Genomic DNA, 24000 nt, shown 5'->3' with positions numbered 1-24000 from the left:
ATAAGGACCTGACATCTTAAAATAATCTTGAGCCAGGTTTATTGCATGCAATTATGGCAAAATGACTGCAATGTCCCCTCTCCCCCGACGACCCACACTCACGCTTCTCAGCACTTCATTATTGCTTTAGCACATTTACAAGTGACATCACTCAAAAACACTTAATCACTGCAACTTTGTATTGTTGTTTAAAATCGGCAATTATGTACATTATGGATTCATTATGTGAATCATCATGCATGTGCCCCCGTGCATGTGAGTGAAGCTTTTGTATTTACTTTATGACTTACTATATTTCATGATAACTGTCTACTTCTGGAAAGAAGTTTAGCATGTTGGCTTCTGGTCAAAAACCAAGAGCATGTTTGTCTCATTTGTAAGCTACTGTCTTCTTCATGTTTTCTGATATACGTTTGTGATTGTGTTCAAACGAAAACTAAGTCCTTTGGTGAGTTAGCTTTCATTTTGAAGTTACCCATCTGTTCAGAAGCTTCCACTGCCATATTTACATACGGTGTGCTTACAACTGCTCTTTTACTTTCTTTCTTTTTTTTCCCGCTTCTTACCTTTCCACATATTTTCTTCTGTGCTGTTTCTACCATTTGTGCTGGTGATGTTTCTTGTGTGTAAAACGTGATTTTGCCAATTTGGTACACCGTCCTCTTCCTCCTCTTTGCCCCTCTTCAACGACATTAGTGGTTAACCAGCTGTACCAAGAAGTCCTCAACTATCTGCTCTGTCCCTACGCTTTAGCCCCACCTTCCCCCGGTGTCGACCCAATCCCCTTGCAGCGAACGGGAAGCCAGAGTGCCGCCACCACCTTCCAAAGAGGCAGCTTCGCTGCGGGAGGCGGAGCTGACTTCAGCAACCCGTACCGCACGTTGCAGTTCTGCCCGTCCACCGAGTCGCCTTACAGCAAGTCAGGACCGGCCCTCCCTCCCGAAGCAGCTCTGGGGCGGTCTCCGTCTGTGGACAGCATCCAGAAAGACCCAAGGTGAAGTGTTTAATACCTTATTGATCAAGCACATTGCTCTATTGCCTTCCCACTCTCACTCACTGAAATTACTGAGGTCCAGATTCACAGAATTTAACATCAATTGTAGAACATATTGGGACGCTTTCACAGAGCACCATTTGGTCCTCTTCCACTAAACCTTGGTGCGGTTTGTTTGTTCAGGTGTGAACACATGAACTTGACCATACATATTAAAGTGGCCTCCGGTGCCAAATGAAGTCTTCACGGATCATCTGTGGTAGGAATGTGATCTGAACTGGCAAATGAACTAATCTGCGTTGACCGTAGACGACATAAAAGTGATGCAGTGGTAAACGGTAAACGGTGCAGATGAAGAAGCCATTGGGTGTCTGAATACGAAAAAGGCCAATTGTGCTCCATTCTGCCTTTAACTGCATCAATTGATTTTGGTCAGAGAAAGTGTGTGACATAACCTGAAATTGTCAAAGTGTTATATTGTGTTTTAAGAGAACATTGAGACATATGTTCCAAGCTCCTGAAAAAAAAGAAGTCTGAATCTCTCAGTTGAGTGCAATTAAAACTGAATCTGGGCTTTAGTATGATGCACACATCACACCACATCTTTCACTGTCCTTTCTAGTTTGCTTGACATTACAGATCGCCTGCACACACTAAAGGTCCAATTTCAGTTTTTGTTTGCAGTAACGACAAATGTGTTAGTTTCACACGATCATATTGTGCTCAGAAGGTAGAGAGTTCATGAGGAAAGACCATCAGATCTGGTTTTAGATATTGAGAGTGTGAAACAAAGACTAGTCCAAGATATTCTTCCTTAGACTGTAGCTGTCGACTAGCAACACAATTTAATTTATGTTGTACTTTTTTTCACTATTGTATTCTTTTTTACTCATTTGCTCCCCAAAAAGTACACAAACGTTCTATTTTAAATATTGCTTTGGTCCCAAAAACATATTTATACGATTTTTATGTTTTTTATGCTAGAGCATACAGAAGGCTTTGATGCAGCTTCTGACCTGAAAAGGTCGCTTAAAGCAATACTAGTTATTACAAAAAACGGCCAGCAGGTGGCAACACAGTATTAGAGATCAACCATGCAGGGCCATGTTGCAACAAACTTTTTTCCCCAGTGTTTGTGAATAATGATGAAACGTACCTATATTATAATTCTAATTGCTGCAAAACGGAAACGGGTACAAATATACTTTGTTTCCTGATGAAAGGAGAGACTCTAATCTTTCTTTTAATAGGTTCCATGTTTTTATAGCAATAGAACGCAATATTCTGTGGGCCTTGCAAAATCAGCCAAAATCCAGTAAAACAGCAGGGAGCGAAGGGGGTTGCTTCAGTGAAAATGGCTGGGAGTGAATGAGTTAACGAGAGCTTATCTCTCTGGGCTATCTCATGTTGTTGCCATTGCTCTTTCCTCCTGCCATCATCGTTCCTCTGGGCTCTCCTGCACATTGCACCCACATTGTCTGTTGGTTCACTCTCAAGCTTTGGCATCATTAATGTGTCGCTTCCGGCAAACCACTTGTATGCACTCATATGACACATCTCAAGTACAGAACCGTGATGCATGCTTTGTTTTCACATTTACAGTCATTGTCAGTCATATGCAGTTGGCCAAGTTGGAGTAAAGGGATAGTCAGAGCGGATTGAACGGATACATGATATAAGATACAAACTTAACAAAGTTAAACTGACAGTAGACCCATTAAAGGTGTTAGGTCTAATCTAAAAATGTGAAGGAAAAAAAATCAAATAATTTGCAATATTTAAGTTAACCCTACTTTGTTAGGCCCTCCTCAAATGAAATGTATTGATGGTAGTTAGATGTACAACATCAGTCAAGTGTTAATGTGGAAATAAAAGCAACCATAACCTCGTCATCCTCCACCACCTGCTGTGTGCATGCACTCCACCTCCTCCGCCACTGCCTGATAACCAAATGCTGAGAGAAAGTCAAGTCTAGTCACTTTACTAATCATCACTACTCTGACGGTTACTGATTACACTTTTCTTGACAGACAGCCAACGTATACCTCTCTCTTGTTTCTCTCTACCTCGATAGGTACGACCCTGAATTCCTTGTGTGGAATCAAAATCAAGCCGAGCAAAGAATGACAAAGTAATCCTACTATTTATTTCTATATCTTTATATCTACACATTCTGTTCATCTATCTTACCTTTGTCTCATTCACTCAATCTGTCCATCTCCGCTTTATGACACAGACACAAGTATTAATGGGACATTTCCATTTGTATTATCACTCATGTGCATTTTGCATATTAAACAGGAATCACCATCTAATGACAGAAGCTGCCTTTTTAAACTTCTCGGCACCAAATTGTGACAATACATAACACTGAGATGAATTCTTCTGCAGACTAAAATTACTTATATTTAAGACTGGATCTTTTAATACAGTTAAAAAAAATCACTTCATTTAACATTAATCATGGGATTAGATAACCAACTAGTCTGTTTTCACATTCGGAGACATTTGACTGAACAGAGACTCTCTTGAGATAAATAGTCCATCATTCTCTCCTTTGGCTGTCCTGCTAGCTCCAGTCCTTTCATCGTCTCTTTCATCTCTTCATTTAGCCAGACATGTTTTCATTGTCTGTGTGTTCTGGTCATTTCTAAGAATATTTTATGATTGACACTCTCAGTATTTTGTTTAATTACCATTTTAGCAACTGGATTTAGTTTTATTTTGATGCTGCATACTACATTATCTACTTACCATTTACAGGATAAATGCCTGTCCTTGAGTTATTAGTCGATGGATGGATGATGTGTTGGTTGGTAGCTTTGCTGAGTGATTGATTTGTTGATGGATTGATTGTGTTCTGGCAGATCATGATTCTTTGGTGCTGAGGCAGCCTCTGACTCCATATTCTGTACTGTAATTTGTTGCTAAAGAAATGAAAGATTTGTGCTAGAACTGCTCATGTATGTCTCTGTCCCCTTTTTGTGTGTTTATTAATATGTGTGTGCAGACGTGCTATTCACTTGTAGCCTTAATGTGTAATGGTGTATGTCACTTAACCATGTCGTTATATCTTAGCTAGCACATACTTGTTTTTCTCATCTTCCTTGTATGACTGATATGGGAATCGGTATCTTGCTGTTTGAAGTTTGACTTTTGACAAAGTACACACATTGGCTACAAAATTAGCAATGAATGAAGCTTAAAATCAATAAGTCGTGTTTAAGTTGAAAATGGAGACAGAGCAACTGTAACTAGGTAATGTCAGGCAAATTACAATACTGTACTTCAAGATACAACCAAAATAAAACAGTGGTGACCCAATGATGGTACTGTAAAAATTACAAAGAGACCCTTCCTTTTTTAGTTTTAAAATAACCAGAATTAGTAAGGCACAATTCTAGAGCTCAGCAACAAAGAAACAAATTGGATTTTGGTCTTTTCCTGTTGAATTTTGACATTCTGCTCCTTGTATGAGCTGTACCAGCAGCAGTTTATCTAGTCATGAATTTCAAATTAATAAATACATAATATTTATTTATTTATTAGTTGCCGTTTGTTGTAAGTTATGAAAACAGCCATTACAGAGGTTGGCTGTAAAAAAAACAAAAACAAGAACAAACAAAAATCCAATCAAATCAGATCACATAAAGAACATGAGTTTCTGTCTACGTTTAAAGAGGGAACAGCGTGTATGGCTGCAATCTGGACTCTATTGCTTTATGTAGGCAGAGGTTCAATCTGATCTGCAATTGTTACAAGGGAACAAAACTTGATAAGGGCTTAAATCTGATCTGATAGGATTCCAATGAGATGTGCATTCAAACTATGGAAATTGGATGTCCCATATTAAAGGGAAAGTCACCCCAAAAACATTCTTTACAATAATGTTGGATGTGCCCACCACTAGTCTAAATATGACATTCTGATTAATATTGCGTTTGTGGAATATCAATTAAACAGAAAAATCCACCTGTTTTTATCCATCTCAGGGAACAACCATTTTGCCACTTGCTGTCGACTGAAAATGACATCACAGTGATTAAGGGCTCATAACGGCCAATCACGACTCAAATGTTTTCTGAGTTTGGTCATGTGACGTTCACAAGATGAGCCGTGATTGGTCGTTACCAGAGCCCTGAGCAACTGTGATGCCAGTTTCTAGCCTAGAAACCAGACCCATCGCTGTAATTAGCGGATGAGTCTGGTCACTGGTCACACATTTCTGACACATTTCTGTCAAGCAGACGGTGAAAAGATCCAATCAGCAAAGAGTGGATGTGACATCCTAAAAGCGGCACGTGTGGAAGAAAAGTAAACACACGACGGACCTAAATATGAAATATATAATATTCAAATGTAAGTCCATGAGTAAACAGTAGTGGGCAGAGAGACAGCAGTGAATGACTTATGTAAAAACTTGATGATTTGTGTGATGATAGACTTTCGAGACAACCCCGACAGTGCCAGCCGATTTTGAGCATTTTAACTAATCTTTCAAGGCAAACAGTATATTGTGTGCTTTGACTACATAAACTTGGTGGTACCACATGAAAGATCGCGTTCCATTCTTTCATTAGAAAAAAAGTATGTTTCTCCTTATTCCGTACTTTAGTGTGAAATTACACCATTTGAAATTAGGTAATTTGAGTTGCATTTCGCAAAAATGAAAAAAAAATGAGGAAACAAGCTTTTTTGTGAAAAGATTAATTTTCTGCACAACAGTGACTTTGACACTAATATTTTTTTAGTGACGCTCTGTGAATCTGATTTAATGTGACAAAGGCTTTGATCATTCACGTCATCCTTGAAAACGTTCTATTTCCTAAAATCTACCATGTTTTCTTGTAATTTGATACTACCGGTAGCCCATTGAAAAAAGATACAATGCTGCCATCTGCTGGCCATAGTTAGTGGCTGTTTTGTGATTTTTACACCAATTCACAAAAGGAGCGCTGCGCAACAAGTTTCATTGCCCATTGAGAAAAAAAACAAACATAGTTGACACTATTGGCGGTATACAGTGGGCCTGTCCTTAATGTCAATTGATGTTTTTGGCGGTAAAAGAGTTAAACAAAAATACTTTAAGCAAAATAGCCCATAAATGACTGAGGTAGGTCGTTGAACCCACTGTCATACATCTAATCAAAGGACGTTTGTACCACGCGGGTTGAAAATATGCCTATGAGCGACAGTTTATCGCTGCTAAGATTATTCCAAAATGGCCCTACCTTGTGACTGTCCAATTTAATACATTTAAGCTGAGGCTTTACATTATGGCCTCTTTCATGCGTACTATTACCACGTCGAACACAACGTGACAATGAATTGCCAACTCAAGGTTTGGCTTGGCAACGTGTTTGTTGTTGTGAGTACTAAGAAAAGCCAGGCCATCTACATATAGATGTTGCACCCTCAATGAATTGTATGCCATGAAAATATAACTTCACTAAGAACTCATCATTAAACTCGTCAACAACAAAAATCCTTGAACCTCGAGTGACACAAGTCTGGAGTTAATCACTTAAAGAAAAAAAAATGTTTGTATATAATCAGATAAAACTTAATTTTTTCTTTTGTCTTTTTCCTTTTTATATTTTATTGTGCATGTTTGTTCTACCTTCTAACAGGGAATGAGTCATCAACCCTTCCCACCCTGCCTCTACCCCAAAGGCGGCAGTGATGGGTCACACACACGCACACACGCAAACACCGCAGTGAATTTCTACATACTGGCTCTTTTTCCTACAAGAAAATCCTTCGCCACTAAATGACTCTTCCTGCTTTGGGTCTCCTGCATCCTGACATATTGAAGTGTAAATACACACACATACACTCACTCCCAGTCACACTCATTCACAGACAAGTGTCCGTGAAAGATAGCCCACCTGGTTGCTTAGAAACAAAGAGTGAATTGACAGTCCGTCACTACTTTGTCCCAGTCCATTGAATTGCCAAATGAAACATTAAGCTCTCTTTGGTGACACACACACACACATACACACTTACAAACACACGCATGCATACACAAACTTTTGTATTATGTAGATTTCTTTCTTTCTCAAAAAAAAAAAGCTTTTCTTTGTCCATATCTCCTTTCTTTCACATTGACTGTCTTCTGCTTGTAAGTCCGACTTTGGTTAAGATTGAAGAAATCCACGGGCCTAACAGCAGGGAGGAAGGACGATGGTCGAACAAACACAAGTTTATTTATAGAAGACACGAAAGCTGATAGAAAAGCGAAGACACGAAGAAACCAACACAGATCACTTGACAATTTGCTTGATGTGCCTTGAAGTGAAAATATCAGCGATGAGGTCATTCATCTTGCCATCAAAACGTGAAGATTTATGTGCAGTCATGTGAGCAGATTTCTTCTGCTTGATTTCTTAAAATAAGCAACACTGTGTCAGAGCAATGTGTTAAAGCCAATCTCCTTCACCCTAAGTAAAGTATTTAATAGGGTGGCTGGAACATTTAGAAATAAAATCATATATATATATATATATATATATATATATATATAATATATATACATATATAAGAATGATTTATTGAACTGTATACGTATATCTCTACTCCTACAGCTCTCTAAAATATTGAGAAAATGGTATGTGACAAGGGCGGCACGGTGGCTGACTGGTTAGCACGTCTGCCTCCCAGTGCAGAGGACGTGAGATCGAGTCCGGGCTTCGGCCTTCCTGGGTGGAGTTTGTATGTTCTCCCCGTGCTTGCGTGGGTTTTCTCCGGGTGCTCCGGTTTCCTCCCGCATTCCAAAGACATGCATGGCAGGTTGATTGGACACTCCAAATTATCCATAGGTATGGTTGTTCATCTCTGTGTACCCTGGAATTGGCTGGCAACCAGTTCAGGGTGTACCCTGCCAGCTGGGATAGGCTCCAGCAACCCCCACGACCCTTGTGAGGAAAAGTGGTTAAGAAAATGGATGGATGGATGGTATGTGACAAGATTAAATAAATTCATAGATAAGTATCAAATTTTAAGTAACAGCCAATGTGGGTTTTGCTCCAATCACTCAACCAATATTACATCAATGAAGTTAACTGAGGAAATTTGCACAGCCATGGACAAAAAGCACGTTTTAGTAAGTGTCTTTGTGGATTTACAAAAAGCATTTGACACTTTTAGATCATGAAATATTATTACATAAGTTGTTAAAATATGGTATACAAGTTGTTGCACATCAATGGGTTACCAGTTATTTAAAAAATAGAAAACAATATGTTGAATTCAATAGTAGACGATCAAAACACAGTTATGTAACTTGTGGGGTGCCCCAGGGATCAATTCTGGTGCCAGTACTTTTTCTCCTTTATGTGAATGATATTACAACTATTTGGAAATTGTTCAAATGTATTTTGTTTGCAGACAACACCACTTTATTTTATGCCAGGAAAAATATATATACTGTATTACAAGTAATAGAGAAAGAGTTTAAGAATATTATGAAGTGGTTCAACGCCAACAGACTGTCTATAAATATTAGTAAAACCAGATTTATGATTTTCAGTTGTAGAAATATTGATGTTGAAGTAACACTGACTGCGCAAGAAATAGAAAGGACTAATGAAATAAAGTTTCTAGGTATTATTATTGATGAACAATTAACATGGAAAACGCACAAAGAATATGTCAAATCTAAGGTATCCCAAATTCATTGAATGTTCCATACCCGACCTATTGCATTGAAGTGTTTTTTTTTTAAAGAATGAAATAAAAAACTAACTGAATTAAACCACTGACCCATACCACTCCTACTCGGTGTCAATATATCGCAGGTGTCAGGTGGAATCCTCGTATACTTCTGTTGTTGGTCTCCTTTGGGACACACCAGCAATATGTTAGCTAACAATAAGTCTAGCATAGCGCAAATGGTAGAATGGTTGTCTTCCATGCTGAAGGTTGTGGGATCTTTCCTCGACCCTTGAGCATTTTATTGTTGTTGTTCTGAATGTATTAATTTTTTTAGTATTTTACTCTCTTTCAAGTGTAAAAGTTTACTCTGTCTTTTTAAAGTAAACTTAACTCTACGAAATTTACAATGTTGATGGATTGATGATTGATGCTATGTCAGGCTGTACACATTTAAAAAAACAAAACCTAAAATTCTTACAGTAAACTTGATGTTCACAGATCGTATTGACTTATCCAGCTGTGATATTGTCACACAGTGTTTTGGGCTGGGAGCTCATCACATCGTGTTCCCTTTTTTTCTGGAGCACACATTCGCAGCAAGAAGAGTGAGCTGCTGAGCAAAAACTAATACAGCTCTGAGCTGACATTCATAGCGAATGAATGAACCATTACAGTGCAGGAGGAGAAGAAGAAAACTCTTAACATTCCTATGATTTGCTCTTGAGTCTGACAAATTTTAGCAGCTGCTAGTTATTTGCTCCCATAATAGCTACACCGTTCCCTATATATTCACAACATATATGTTGTATGTGTGCTTGCCTGAAGTAGATCGTAGCCTTAGGAATTAAGCTTTGAGTTTGATCCACTGTGACGTGCCACTTTTTACACAGGCGTTTGCTATTCTAAGCTGTGTTTCTGTCGTTTTACAATATGTGGTCATTGTGTTTGTTTACCACGCTCTTTTTGTCCAATAACGTATGCATAGTGTTTTCTCTTGTTTTTGTTGTCTATGTGTTAGTTAACAGGTGACATCCTGGTTGGTACATATTGTATTGTATGGAGCTTTCTATTCTTGGTTCATGTGCCACACTCCCTTATAGAGTTGGAAATTGTCATATTCATTATGTGTGTTTAGTTATAAAAGGAGCTGTAAGATAATAGTTGAAGAAAGAAACTGCATTTGTTTGACGACGTTTAACCTCTCAACCTGCAATCATCCCGTTGCGCATTCAATTCAATAGTGAAGGTGTACTAAATATGGACAAGTGTGATGAGTCCATTAATTGAGTTTCGAAGTGATGAAAGGGTAGCATTAATGGGAGATAAACAGACCTCCATGTACATTCACATTACTTGCCGCATGCCTCAGTCATTTCACATCCCTGCCTGTGGTTTATATTTGTTTTTTCTCAAATGAATCATTCCGTAACATCTTTTTAATTAAATGATAGTGTTTACTGATTGATCGTCCAATTCTTCATACAGATGCTTGTGGTTCTACTGCTGGACTCTCTAATGAAACGCAACAGACACAAACATACACACACATCTGCCTGCTTGCGCAGCTTGAACGTTTGAAGACTTATTGGACAATTAACCCACAAGGTGACCTGCACTCGGCTATGTCAGCTCTGATTATATTTACTGGGGGCCATGCCACTGCAGTGTTTACGTTATGTTAATGTTCCGGCTGTGGCAAGTTTTAATTGAAATAAGCTTGAAAGTAAAGTGATGGGAAATGTACAAATAATAACAATAATAATGTGAGTGTAAAAAAAAAAAAAGGGGGGGGGGGGGGGTTGGACACAAAAGTACCACCAAAAAAAAAAAAGGCCAGATACTTTCCTTTGAGTGTGTAAATGCTTGATGTGAGCCAGCGCTTTCCCTTAGCTGTATTTTAAATTTTGGCTTGTGGTGTCTGCATTTACATCTGTGTTCATATTTTCAAATGTGCATGTCCATGGGGATTTGTTTGATGCCCGGAAGAAGAAAAATGTATCTTCTCCATATGTGGAACCAAAACATATGTAGAACTCTCAGGAACATTGACATCAAGCTGTGCTGAAATATTCCAAACTCTGATATCGATCTACAAGCTGTATAATCAAAAGTTAAATTATTACAATAGAGACAAAATCTCATCCTTCCACTAAGTCCTCTGTTGTGTAATTTACAATGCTAAATCGCATTGACTTTGACAAAAGGGAAGGATCCACTTTCAGCTGGTCCCAAGAAACAGGATGCTTTTATCTATTTTGATTATTGATAAGTCTCCCAAAAGAAGGAAGCTTGTCAATATCTGATAAGCCTTAGCTCCCCTTCTTCATCTCCACTCTCTGATTTTGCTTTGACTTTATTCTCACATTAATTATTTGTTTTTCTTTCATCACACACACCCTTTCACATATTTATAGGGTTAGTGCGCTTGCCTGTGGGTGCATTGGTACGCATGGGTGTTTGTGTGTATGTACTTAAATTGTGCCTGTGAGCACATGCATTAAGTAAACTCAAACAAAAGTAAATGTGGCTAATGGAGGAAGTCTCATTTGCACTTGAAAGGACCTGTTATGTTGAATTAGCTTTTCAGTTCGCAGAATTGATAAGCCAATTGTGACCCTGATACAGACATGCACTATAGAAAATGAATCCATAAAGTTGATTTGAAAAAGCACATCATGTCACTTTGTCATGTGTTCACTATGCAGTGTGAATAACATTGGTATTGACATCACAAACAGCTTTTTGACTATACGAATAGTTTGAGAATAGTCATGAATGAGTTTAGTGCGGATGGACTTCAGCTCTGCCATTGACCTCATCGAACAGCCAATGAACAAGAACAACAGTATTGGCAACAAAGTAGCATACTGTATGTTGTTAGCGCACCTGCCTCACAGTCAAACCGTTCTAGATTGAAATATGGTGCAGTGACAGTGTGTTCAGAAAACAACAACATGCCAACGTGTGAAATGTAATTGCTTGGCCTCTGAATTCAGGAGCAAGTTGGGAAATTTGTGTGCAGTTAGATCGTCTGAAAATGATCTGATTGAGCATTTTTTGTCATAATCTAACTCTGGGATGAGCGACTTAAATGCTGTAGGGGGCTACAATTTTTAATTAGTGCTACTCAGGGGCCACATAAGACCACGCAATTCCTAACCAGATGTATGACAAAAATTCTATTTTACATATGGACAAAATGTATTCTTATGTGCAAAATACATGTTCTTAACTCATTTGCTACCAAAAACGTATGGATATGTTCTATTTTAAATATTACCATGCTCCCAAAGACGTATTTACACCTTTTTTTTCTTTTTTTTTAATGCTAGAGCATATAGAAGGCTTTGAATGCAGCCTCTGAACTGAAGAGAATGATTGAAGCAATGGTAGTTATTACAAAAACGACCAACAGGTGGCAGCAGAGTATACAAGATCAAAGCCCTTGTTGCAAAAAAGCTCATTTACCAACAGTTCTAAACAGATTTGTAAATAATGATGAAACTTAGCTATATTCTAATGCAAAACAGAAAATGGAAAGAAATATAATTTTTTTTCCTAATGAAAGAAGAGACTCTAATCTTTCTTTTGATAGGTTCCATGTTTTTATAGCAATAGAACACAATATTCTGTGGGCCTTGCGAAATCTGTCAAAATCAAGTAAAACAGCCGGGAGCGAATGGGTTTGCTTAATGAAAATGGCTGGGAGTGAATATATAAATATAAATATAAATATAAATCTAAATATAAATATATATATATAAATATAAAGGATCCCTCTTAAAATGGTTTGGTATGCTCTTGGTAATGGGCCTCCTCCTAGGTATGAATCATTGGACCCTATTCATGATAGCACGATTTGATTTTGTTTCATTTCATTGTTAGGATTTATTGTTGGTGTTACTGTCAGGGTCAGCACCATAGTGAATTAATTCATCAATATGATAAGGTATTGTTGTTATTATTATGGTTGTTATTGTGATTGAATGTAGCGGTCTGCCTACGAGCACATGTACACACACTCCCACAAAAGAAGAAAATGGCCGCACATGTAGTGCAATGTTGTTTCTGTGTCTCCCTGCAGGGAGTTTGGCTGGAGGGATCCAGAGTTGCCGGAGGTGATCCAAATGTTACAACATCAGTTCCCATCGGTCCAGTCCAACGCTGCCGCCTACCTCCAGCATCTCTGCTTTGGAGACAACAAGATCAAGTGTGAGGTAATGACTCAGAGGACAAACCCTTGTCATTTGCTACACCAAATGTACGGTCTGTTTCTTCCAGCGTGTATTTTTACAGGATTGTAGTTAACTACTCAGTATTACTCCAAATACCAACCAGTCAACAGGGTCCCTGTGTTTTATACTGTATTTAGAGAAGCTTGATCCATGCCCGCACGCCAGCTGCAATTGCTTAATGACAAGAGGGTTGCCGCAGTCCATGCAAGATTGAGGATTTGGCCAAGACTCCATCTGACAAGCTTTACTCATTATGAGCCCTTTGTGCCTTTGGGTCGCAATGTATGTCAAAATGGTGCCCCATAATCTCAAAATGTCAAACCAGAACCCACATGCACATACACACACGCACGCACAGTGGAGCGTGCCCTTTACAAAAGCTGATTTATCAGCAATTCCGCTTTTCCATCGCAGAGAAAAAAGATTTCGCTGATAACTTGAAATTTTGTACTGTAATCCTCTAATCTAGTCCAAAAATACACCAGACCTGAAGTTTAGAAGAGCATGTTGAGGAAAAAATGGCAAAAAAAAAACCGTGACATCATGTTACTTGCAATAAAAATAATAATAATCCTAGAAATTTGATCATCTATTATCATACATATTTGTATTCACCTGCAGTCCACAGCAGGAAATTAAAGATGCTAATCTTTCCTCAAGCGGAATCATCACTTAGATGCAAAGGGGTGTGATTGCTCTTTCATGGAATAACTAGTCCAGAAATCCTGAAATTACACTTTATATTGCATCCCTAAAATCACGTGAAAAGAATCTACAGGTCTACTACCCGAGTGAGATCCAAGTGCAGCTGTCCTAGCTTCCTATTAGATGGCATTAATGTCTCATTACCGCCTATTAACACAACTTGGAATGTCGCGCTGCTCCTACTGTTGGACCTCGTGTCCTTAAGAGCTTTCGTCGCTCAAGATCCAAAAGTAAACATCTGTCCCTATAATGCGACATTCAACTTTATTTAACGGTATTAACCCTGCCCATGAGCCTTAAGCCTGGTTCGCACGGCAAGATTTTAAAATTGTCGGCTGACTTCCAAATTCTGAGACACAGCACACGTGAAGAGATAAAACCACGGGAATAACAGTTTTGAACGTACCGTGTGTGGTATGTAGCCACACTACACAATCAACACACCACACACGAGCCGAGTTCATTCATAAATGTGACGGGAAGTCTCGCAAAACCTCTGGAGATTACACGTGACTTCCGAGTCAACAAACATGCAGGACCAGTCGCGATACTTCCTGGTTTTCAGCCGAAAAAAGCGGCATAAAAATAAAAAGCTTTGTTTAAAGGAGTGTAAATGAGCTCCGGGCGGCAGTGCGGGTTCGCGTCCCACCCGAAGAGCACGTTGTGTAGTATGTGTGTGCGAGTATAAAAAATAAAACGGACTTTCTGCTGCGTGATGACTGTTATGATTTTGGATTCCCCACCGGCTTCCTCGCCAGCTCGCTTTCTGATTGGCTGCACGTCACTGTCAACCGGCTGCGCGGCGGTTTGTCCTCCCGGCACACCGCACATGGAGCGAAGTCGAGCCAAAACAATCCAAGATGTTGAATATCAAGTCGGAGGTCCTTCCGAGCGCTGATATCGGGATGCGTTGACACCACACACGGCAGGATTATCTTCTAAGATGATCGTTTGCGTGTCGGCACGTCATTGCGATTGTCGGGAGGGGAAATTCGGGGCAAAATCGAGCCAATTCTCCTGCCGTGTGCACCAGGCTTTAGGGACAGATTTGGGACTAGCGTTATTCTTCAAACAGCATCCGACAGCTTGCATTAAAAATATAGAGAAAGCTGAGGAATAGCTGGGGCTGAGATTCTGTTCTGTGTATATATCGCCCCATCCCCCAAACTGCTAAGGGGAGGAGGGGGTGCCGCAGAGCGCTTCTGCCGAGGACTTCCTCATTCTGATAGGGGACCTTGATGTTCATGTGAGGAATAACAGTCAGAATTGGAAGGGGGTGTTGTATAGTGTTGGGCATGACAGTTCTTTTAAGTGAACTGAATCTTTAGAATCAGTTCATTAAAAAGAACCGTTTAAAAGATTCGTTCATCGAATCGTTTGTCTACGCACTACCCTGCAAATGAACTGAGAAAAGAAACAATCACTTCAGGAAGTGATCCGTTCACTTACGTTCACTGAAAACATTCATTCTTTTTTAACAAAACCTACATGAACAACACAACACTAGTGTTGTATCATCGGATTATCAGTTCTGGAAACTCAGATGACGAGAGGGGCGGAACTCTCATCTGATCATCGTAAACATTCCAGAGTTAAAGAAACTAAATTTATTGCACCGTTAATTTTGGGGAAGCCAGCAAGTACATAAAAGCCGTGTTTGGTTTGATTTAACTGGACCCAAGTATGTGTCAGTTGGATTCATCTACTCGCCTGTATTACACCCTAAAAATCTGGCTGCCAGTTGTCACCATGCACTGAAATGACCCACACGCTTGGAAAATGAAATGCGTTGAAAGGAGTTTTGTCATAATGCAGGTGATGTCACAACTATCTCTTGTGACTGTGTCAAAGTAAGCCCTTAGCTCAATCATAAAGTTCCAAAATTGCATTTGTCAAAACAAACATATGTTGCCATCATCCCCCACCCCCCCAAAAAAAATATTTACACAAGCTCTCCCTGCCTCATTTGGCCTGCGCACAGCTGTGCAGTAGAGTTTGCGGCTGCCTTTCAAACGTGCTATTTAAAAGATGCAAAATTAGCCAGAGCAATTTGTTTTACTCCACAGAGTCCATGTGCTAAATTTATGTATTTGAGTATGCTCTTCCCAGAATAAATAAAATGAACTGCGCTGCAATTTTGCCAGTTGGGCAGACGATCCTTGGTGCGCCCAATTACTAGACCAGATTACACATTTGTTTGCGTGAGCAACCAAGTTGCTCGTGATTTTTGCGTACCTATAGTAAATTAGGACCTATGGACAGCGGAAAATATGGGCAGGCCGAAATACTGGCTCGCTGCGCCTGTTTGCCAATTTGGCTGACTGCCTACGCCATGCCGGGTGTTTCAACGTAGTGAAGGTATGCGTGTGAAGATATTCCCAGCGAAATGACATCATGGTGGCAGAAAAAGTCGGTCTAAAATTACTCCTGCTCGGACCCTGTCTAAATAGTGGCGCAGATGATCCAACATGATTTTGAGAGTACCTGCTCACATTGTTTTTTGCCACTCGCAGTACAATATCAATGCTCGGATCGCTGTGTCCTTTTCCTGCCTCCATGTGACTTGTCACATTTAACAGGAATGAGAGGAGCTGCTTTGATTGGTGGCGATGGCGAATCATGTTGGCCCATAACAGCACTTTTTAAAATGTGCCATCTTGCATCCGTCTGCAAAATTACCAACACTTGGTCTAACATGCCTCCGCACAGATGTGTGCCGCACCTGATTTCCGCCAGTCATGAAAATAGAGCACTATGTCTATTAACTCGTCGGGGAATGCTTTGGGATTCTTCAGTAAGACGAAGAGGATGGATGGAGGGATGGATGGCTGGCTGGCTTTCTTTTTGAGTATTTTACTGATACATGCTATTTGTCAGTAATAACACAACAAGCAATGATATTCTTAATAAGCTGTGTTAAGTCAAAGGAAAATTTCAGTGTTTTCAAGTGTTCTAATTGGAGTGTAACTAATCACACTCTTTAAAATGTTAACTTGTTTTCTCATATTTAAAATGTAACACTCATTTCATATACTGAATAACAAGACACATTGTTCCTTACCTACTATTCTAGCCGCTTTGGAACATTTTGTCATTTTGTTTTCACTGAGGAAATGTATTATAATGTACACTAGACAGAGAAGATAGCAGGGAAGGATGTTACCAATAAGGGCACACTAGCCACATTCTAAATACCGTCGCTGTCCTGTGAAAAACACTTATGTCCATATTTGTCTCTTTTTGGTTACGTTTATGAAATGAAACTGAATGCAGAAGCATCGCAAAAATGTATAATAAAAAAAAGGACTTAAGTGTTTTTCACAGGGCAGCGACAATATGCATTTTTCACTTCAGACTAGGCAGAAGATAGTAATTCTTTCACCTTTCTTGACCTCAGATCCGGCGACAGGGTGGCATCCAGCTTCTGGTGGACTTGCTGGACCACCGGATGACTGATGTGCACCGCAGCGCCTGTGGTGCTCTTCGGAACCTGGTCTATGGGAAGGCCAATGACGACAACAAGATTGCACTCAAAAACTGTGGAGGAATACCAGCTCTGGTCCGACTTCTCCGGAAGACCACAGACGTAGAGATCCGAGAGCTCCTTACAGGTGAAACACACAGAAATAGGAATTAGGTCCAACGATTAATTTATAGTCCTTTTGTCTTCATAAACATAAAGACAAGTATACAGACACTGCAAATCTGAAAATGTATGTTGTTGTCTTTTGTTCACTTTTGTTTTCTGACAGTTGAAGGCCCAACCTGTAAATCTTGTATATTCATGAAATGGGTCTGAAATTGCCTCTGCCTCATAAGTTATGTTTGTGTGTGACAAGTTTAATTCAAACATTTTGGAGAGGTTTGGATAAAATATACATGAAATGCTAGTAAGGTGAATTCCGAGATTTGTTTATGAATGCATTATGCATGTTTGAAGGTCATTTCCGAAAACATGTGTAAAGACTGACAACTATGTAGTACTCACTTGTGGAGATATAGCGCGTAAATGTTTTTCACCATCGGCATAAAAGAGATGCGAGATGAAGGAGCATCCATTTTTCCAAGGGCGAGTAGCGGTATTCGATTGAAGGTTGACACTTGAACTGGGGCGTGGTATACCTAAAACACGATAAAAAGTATTCAGGTCGGCATATTTTATCTCAATGCATTATGGGCGTTTCATCCAAAAAATATTTTGCGTTACAGTATACCAATCTCACACACTGATACACACTTTGGCCCACACTGGGCTTCAGAAATGATGTTCCACGTCAAAGCGCAGTATGTAAGTTGTCATTCTGAAGCCACAGAGGACTCAACAAAGCAAACTCCAAAATATTTAAATGATTACCAGCCATGTTTGGAGTTCTTGCTATTCCCAAAAGCCCGTTATCATGAAAAGACTTTTACCTCCAGGACCTTGATAGGCAGTCATCGACACTATAAATAATTTTCAACATTTGACTGTTCCATATCCAGAATTCTTTGGGGTTTATTCAAATCAAGATTGAAATCTGAAAAACACATTCTAAAAGTGGCGTTTTTTACATGCTTTAACTCTCTCAAACTGAACTCTTTTTTTTCATACTATATAGGAAATTGGTGCTTGCATCGTGCTTGTTACCAAGTAGTAGTTTTTTTAATAAGTTCTGACAAATTACTAAATAATCATTTACCAAATTCAGGAGGCCACACCAGAACTGTGTTGAGTTTTAAACTTCTTAACTTAATACCAGTCTGGACCAGTCAATAGATAATCTGCTGCATCAGGAAGATTGCAAAAATACAAATACAAAACATAATATTGTGGATGGACAGTTGCCAGCCAACATGTCAACAAATAATGCATCATCAACATGACAGCATCTTTTGTTAGACCATATTGAGATTTGACTTCCTGAAAGTGCAAGCAGGTGTGAAATTGATGTGGGAAACTTCTAGTCCCGGTAGGACCTTTCTTGTTACGACTAAGTGTAGCATTGCACAATTAGTGATAAAGCTTTATCCTTTCATAAGTGTGATGAAATGAACAGGGAGACCTCAACGAGCACATTTTTCTCACGTGATAAGATAGATATAGGTGTTATTATATTATTATACCAGACACTAGTGAATATAATAAAAGACACTAGGCGTTGCATTTTTTTTATTTAGAAAGACATGACAACAACAAAACTGAATGGAACAATAATAATAATCATTTAAAATACAACCCAATGAGAAACATTTAGATTGAAAATAGGGATAATACTGTATAACAAATACCAAAAAAAAACTAATAATGTGTTTCTATAAGAGTTAGAATTTTCACAAAGTCAGGTGTAGGGAGGTCAAAATATGCATTTAAGACCAATTCATATTTAGTGCTTAGTTAATATCAGTAACCCCTTAAGGTGGTGTGCTCTTGCACCAGTCAATTAGTTGTTGATGTAACCTTGTGACCAATTAAGAGTTCAAATAAAATAAAATAGAAATATTAATGACATCATCAGAATATTATTTTCAATCCATAACAGTGTTTTTTATTTTTTATTTTTTTAACAAAATCTGCCATTGAGATTCATTTAAACCGGAAGTCCCTCCCCCATAGTCACTTGATTGACAGGCAGTGAGAGAACTTTGAAGAAGGAGCGAGGAAATCAAACGATCAGAAACAACTTTAAAGTGAATAAAACCCCTCTTATAAACAAATCATTCACGGAACTCCCTATATTGTGGTAGGACACTTCCAACAAACAGAACTCTGATGCCAACTTTTGGAGAGAGAAAAAACGCCTTAAGGATTCAAGTGGAAAGAGAAGTGATCACAGACTTTAAGACTTGACTTACAGACTACTTAAGACGACTTTGTTTTTCCTAGGGCCCATTTTCATTTTCTTTAATTGTTCAATTTGTGTGTTGCTATTTTTAGTAATGACATACTGTTACTAAAGTTACCTCCTCATGTGTTCATTTATGGTCACAGCCCACTTGAGTCATCTGCGTTATTCTGTTATACTGGTTACATCTACATCCTTTTGGGCTACCATAGTACTTGTTGGACTGTAAATAATGCCAAATACGCTGATCTGGTATGATTGTCCTGGCATCTGCCTCTCACAGGAAATGCCAAAGTCCATATTCAGCATAAAAAATAAATCATCGCTATGATTTAGTTGCTGAAACAAACTAAGGTTATGCGTTCCAATATTGTCAACTCAACGACTCGTATAGTACTTATGAAGTTAACTTTTTGAATCTCCAACTGCAAATACGTGGGGGGGAGCAGTCTGTGGCAAGATCAGCAATTTTAGGCAGACAGCAGAATTACCAACAGTTCATTTGGCTAATCTTTTTGTTTTTCACAAAGTCGTAAAACAAAGAATGACGAGAAAATGATTTGTTTTGAGCTGTGGAACACTATGTGATTCTGGGAAAAGTTCCAGATGGGAAGATCCCCAAATTGTACTTATGGTTGGACAAGTGGGGAATGTACAAACTTATCATCTGAACAAGTGGGAGATCCTGTATGTGTATGTGAGCTGATTATTCACTTAAAATAACATTTTGTGAACCTCTTGTTCTCTGAGTCAGTGTCAACGTTAATGCACTGTACATGCTCTCACTGTACACAAGGCTTTTCTAGGCTGCGAGTCTCTTTATGATCAACATATAAATTAGAGCAATGTTTGAAAGAAAAGAGCACAATAATCTGTCCTGTCACAAATAAACTATATGCCGCGGAGGGGGCGGGACTTCCAACTTCCGGGTTTTCACCCATCAACTTTGTTTCCGTTTCCGGTTTGTGATGTGTGGGCCCAGTACGCTTCCGCCTTTGTGCCCCTCGGTTGCGCGTTTCCGTCGACGGGTGCGAGGCTGCGAGTGTGTAGTGTCTGTCTCAGTGTCCGAAGCATTTCAGTTAGCCGAGACGCCCTCCCGCCGATGAGCGGGGGCGCAGGGGTGGGGGTGCGAGTGTTGCAACGCGGCCAGCAGTGGCCGGAAACAGCGCTGATGTGTTAAACCCGGAAGTCGGAAGTCCGTGGCATCTACCCCATTAATCAGTTGAACAACTGGTCGGTTGTAAAGAGAATGTGCTTAAGTCTCACTCCTTCACTTTTACCCTTTTTCCCCCTCCTCATCCTGTGTACGGACTTTGCCTTTCTTCAGTCTCATCTCTTCCTCTTATGGGCATTTTGAATCAGGATCACAGCGGGTAGGCAAGCTGCCTGACTCACAGCTATGATGAAAAAAGGCTTGGGGGGGGGGGGGGGGGGGGGGGCGTCAAAGAGGCAAAATTACCTGTTTTCCAATCTCTCTTGCACCTCTCCAGCTCTGTTTCCTGTTCAGAACGAAATGTGATTTTTTTTTTGATTTTTTTTTTTACTTGTGGGTGTTCTTGGGAAACCCCACACATGATGACTTTCTTGCAGTCCCGCTGTGGATAAATTAAACTGAAGACGCAGCATTACGATCCCCCTGTGGGCTCAGTCATTTCCTAAAGAATACTTGAGAGGATAATGAGATTAAACACAAAACATGATGCCTGCTGTACCAAACAAGGACCTGGGATATGCTTTTGAGAACGCTCATTTACAGAATTTTACCTGTGACGTAAAAGAAAAGTAATCATTCAAAACAGCCATCCAGGCTTCGCTTTTAAAGGAGAGGAAAAGATTTTTTCCCCCCACAGTGTCACATGAAATTACAAGTGGGCTAGTCTGACTGCTGGACCTCCATCAATTCATCAAAATTTCATTAAGCCAGTCTCAGTGAGTAATTACTTTGGTATTCTACCAGCATCAAATAAATGTCAAGCTGAAATGCAAGAATGTCAACAGCTTCAAAGAGATGGTGAATGCACAGCAAAAAAAAAGAAAAAGAAGAAGCTATACCTCAAGGAAAAAAAATAGTGTTAGCCTTTAAAATATAGACCCCTTATTTCATTAAATACTTATACCTCTGTCCTAAATATTATTATTCTTTATCTTACCCAGAATCTTTGGTGTGTCATATGCTTCCAACGTTGTGGGAATAGTTTGAGAAGGCCCTTTTTTGTTCCGGCATGAGCAGTGCGCAATGCAACGTCCATCAAGACATGCTTGGATGAGTGCGGGGCGGAAGGACGAGCACAGAACCCCCACCTCAAGCCCAATTGAATGGTGTGGCATAATATACAATGACATGGAATGAACTCAACAGTTTAAAGTCAGAATTGTTTGAATCGGTCAATCAATTTAGATGAGGAAAAACTAAAATATTTGAATTTTGGCTTTTATTTTTTAAATGTTGAAAGAAAAACTACCTGTAGGGATAAGATGAGCAGTTTAAAGTTGGAATGGTTTAAGTTGAAAAAATCTGAAATAAGAGGAGAAAAACAATTTAAAAAATCATATATTTTTTTGGGTGGGTATTTTACAGTAATCAAAAACAAGATTACACTACTGAAAATGTATTACTCTTTACATAACTGAAATCAGTTCGTGTAGACAATCAAAACAAAATGTATCCCAACACTGTAAGCCCAGAAAATAGACAAATATAAATACTGCACTACCAGTACAAGTTAAATTTATGTGAAGTTAAAATAAAAAAAAAATGAATAAATTAAATTAAATAAATCGCTTAGTTGGATCTCATCAGCGAAATTCATCAACATTGTAGGCAATAGCATTTTTTAAACTTATTTCTTGTTGTAAGCTCCTTATGACAGATGCCAGTGTAAATCTGCTACGATTTGGCTGAACTCTTAGTCTAGCCTCCCTCTGCGTCAATCCATGATTGATGACATTATCAACTAGTGTTGCACGAATTTCATTTGCCAAATGTGCTCCTCTTCTTCTTTGAGGACGTTCTCCTCCTATTTCACATCTTCCTCGACCTCGACCTCCTGCTCGTCCTCCACCGATTGCACTTTTCCCCCTCTGACTTCTTCCATTTTGGTTGAAAGCAGGTGAACTTACCTGCTGCATTTTTGTAATGTTCAAACCCGATTAGTGTGTGTACAATAAAGCATACATGTGTTTGCTGACCTAAGTTGTATGTTTAATCAACAGGCTCACGCGTGTGCTGATTTGTCAGTCGGTGCTTTGAAATGGCAAAGAAGTGACATGATAATATAATATGCAAGTTTTTGGCAAATCACTGTGTGTATTGTTCTGCAAAAAGTGTGAGGCTGACTTTGTGTTTATAATCCAACATTTTGCTCCTTCAGTGTAAGGTGTTGATAGTTATGTCATTCTTTGTTTTTAGTGTTTATGCAATTGAAAAAAAAACTGTAATGGTGAAAATGGTATATAGTTTTTTTTTATTTTATTTTATGTTGCAAATTGTTCTCAAGGTGAATTGAATGAGCTGAATGATGTAAATTTCAAATAAGAGTGATATGAATCTGTTACTTTGAATGTGTCATCGGGAATTAATATTGAATTTTTTATGGGGAAATGTTGAATTTTGGAAAAAATGCGAATATTTGGAATGCAAAAACTTGCCTTGAACCGCATGAATTTTTGAAGTGTGTGTGAATCAGTGAATGAATGTGGGGGAAAAAATAATTGATCATTAAGTGAGACATTTGGGGTGAATTTATGAATATTACTTTGAAAATGTGACATTTTTGCTATGTGCGAATTTTTGTAATGTTAAAAATCCTTTGCAAGGTGAATTGAATGAGCAGATTTGTGGCAGCCGTAGCTCAGGGTGTAAGGACGGTCGTTCAGTAACTAGAAGGTCGGCTGTTTGATCCCCGCTCTCCCCAAGTCATGTGTCGTTGTGTCCTTGGGCAAGACTCTGTGGTGGTCGGCAGGGCTGTAGGCGCACACTGGCAGCCACGCTTCCGTCAGCCTGCACCAGGGCAGCTGTGGCTACTTAAGTAGCTTACCCCCACCACAGTGTGAATGTGTGAGTGCAACAATAATGTATCCATTACATTGTAAAGCGTCTTTGAGTGTCTAGAAAAGCACTATATAAATCCGATGCATTATTATTTTTATTATTAGATTGTTTTTAATTTTAAATGAGAACTATGTAAATGTGTAATGTCGAATGTGCCATTGGAAATGAATAGTGACATTTTAGTTGGCATTTTTTTTTTAATTTTGGCAAGATTGTGATTTTTTTTAATTAGAAAAATAAAAGCACACTTGAAGTGAATTATTGGATCATGTTGAAGTTAGAATGATAAGAATCGGTTGAAAGCTGTGGAAGGAGTAACACGTCAAAAAGTGTGAGTAATAAAATAGTGGAATCAAAAAGTTGACTGCTATCAGCCTTCACACAATTAATAGTTTGTAGCACGATTTAAACTATTAAACTATATGATTTTTTGCAAGCTTGTTAGAAAAACCAAGCCACACTGTATGTCCTAATCTATACATTGCTGAATGTTCACACTGTGTGATGCATTGAATCTTGGCTACGACAGTGAATTTC

At 39.0% G+C, this 24000-nt stretch overlaps 1 protein-coding gene across 13 annotated transcripts in view; it reads left to right on the top strand.

Annotated features, from left to right (window-relative positions):
* Positions 1–24000, top strand: part of ctnnd2b (catenin (cadherin-associated protein), delta 2b) — a 144575-nt gene that overhangs the window by 97785 nt on the left and 22790 nt on the right. For 7 of the 13 annotated variants that reach the window (XM_077556413.1, XM_077556418.1, XM_077556407.1 and 4 more), the window contains 4 exons: positions 697–994; positions 3069–3125; positions 12735–12867; positions 16988–17201. In XM_077556413.1, the coding sequence (XP_077412539.1) occupies positions 697–994; positions 3069–3125; positions 12735–12867; positions 16988–17201 (702 nt within the window). The remainder of the gene's footprint in view (positions 1–696; positions 995–3068; positions 3126–12734; positions 12868–16987; positions 17202–24000) is intronic. The other 6 variants (XM_077556417.1, XM_077556411.1, XM_077556409.1 and 3 more) reach the window with 2 other exon arrangements.

Source organism: Vanacampus margaritifer, chromosome 2 (genome assembly GCF_051991255.1).
Source record: "Vanacampus margaritifer isolate UIUO_Vmar chromosome 2, RoL_Vmar_1.0, whole genome shotgun sequence".
In the NCBI taxonomy this organism is placed as follows: Eukaryota; Metazoa; Chordata; class Actinopteri; order Syngnathiformes; family Syngnathidae; genus Vanacampus; species Vanacampus margaritifer.
Note: the sequence above shows the minus strand (reverse complement) of the source record. Positions and strands in the feature narration are given on the sequence as shown.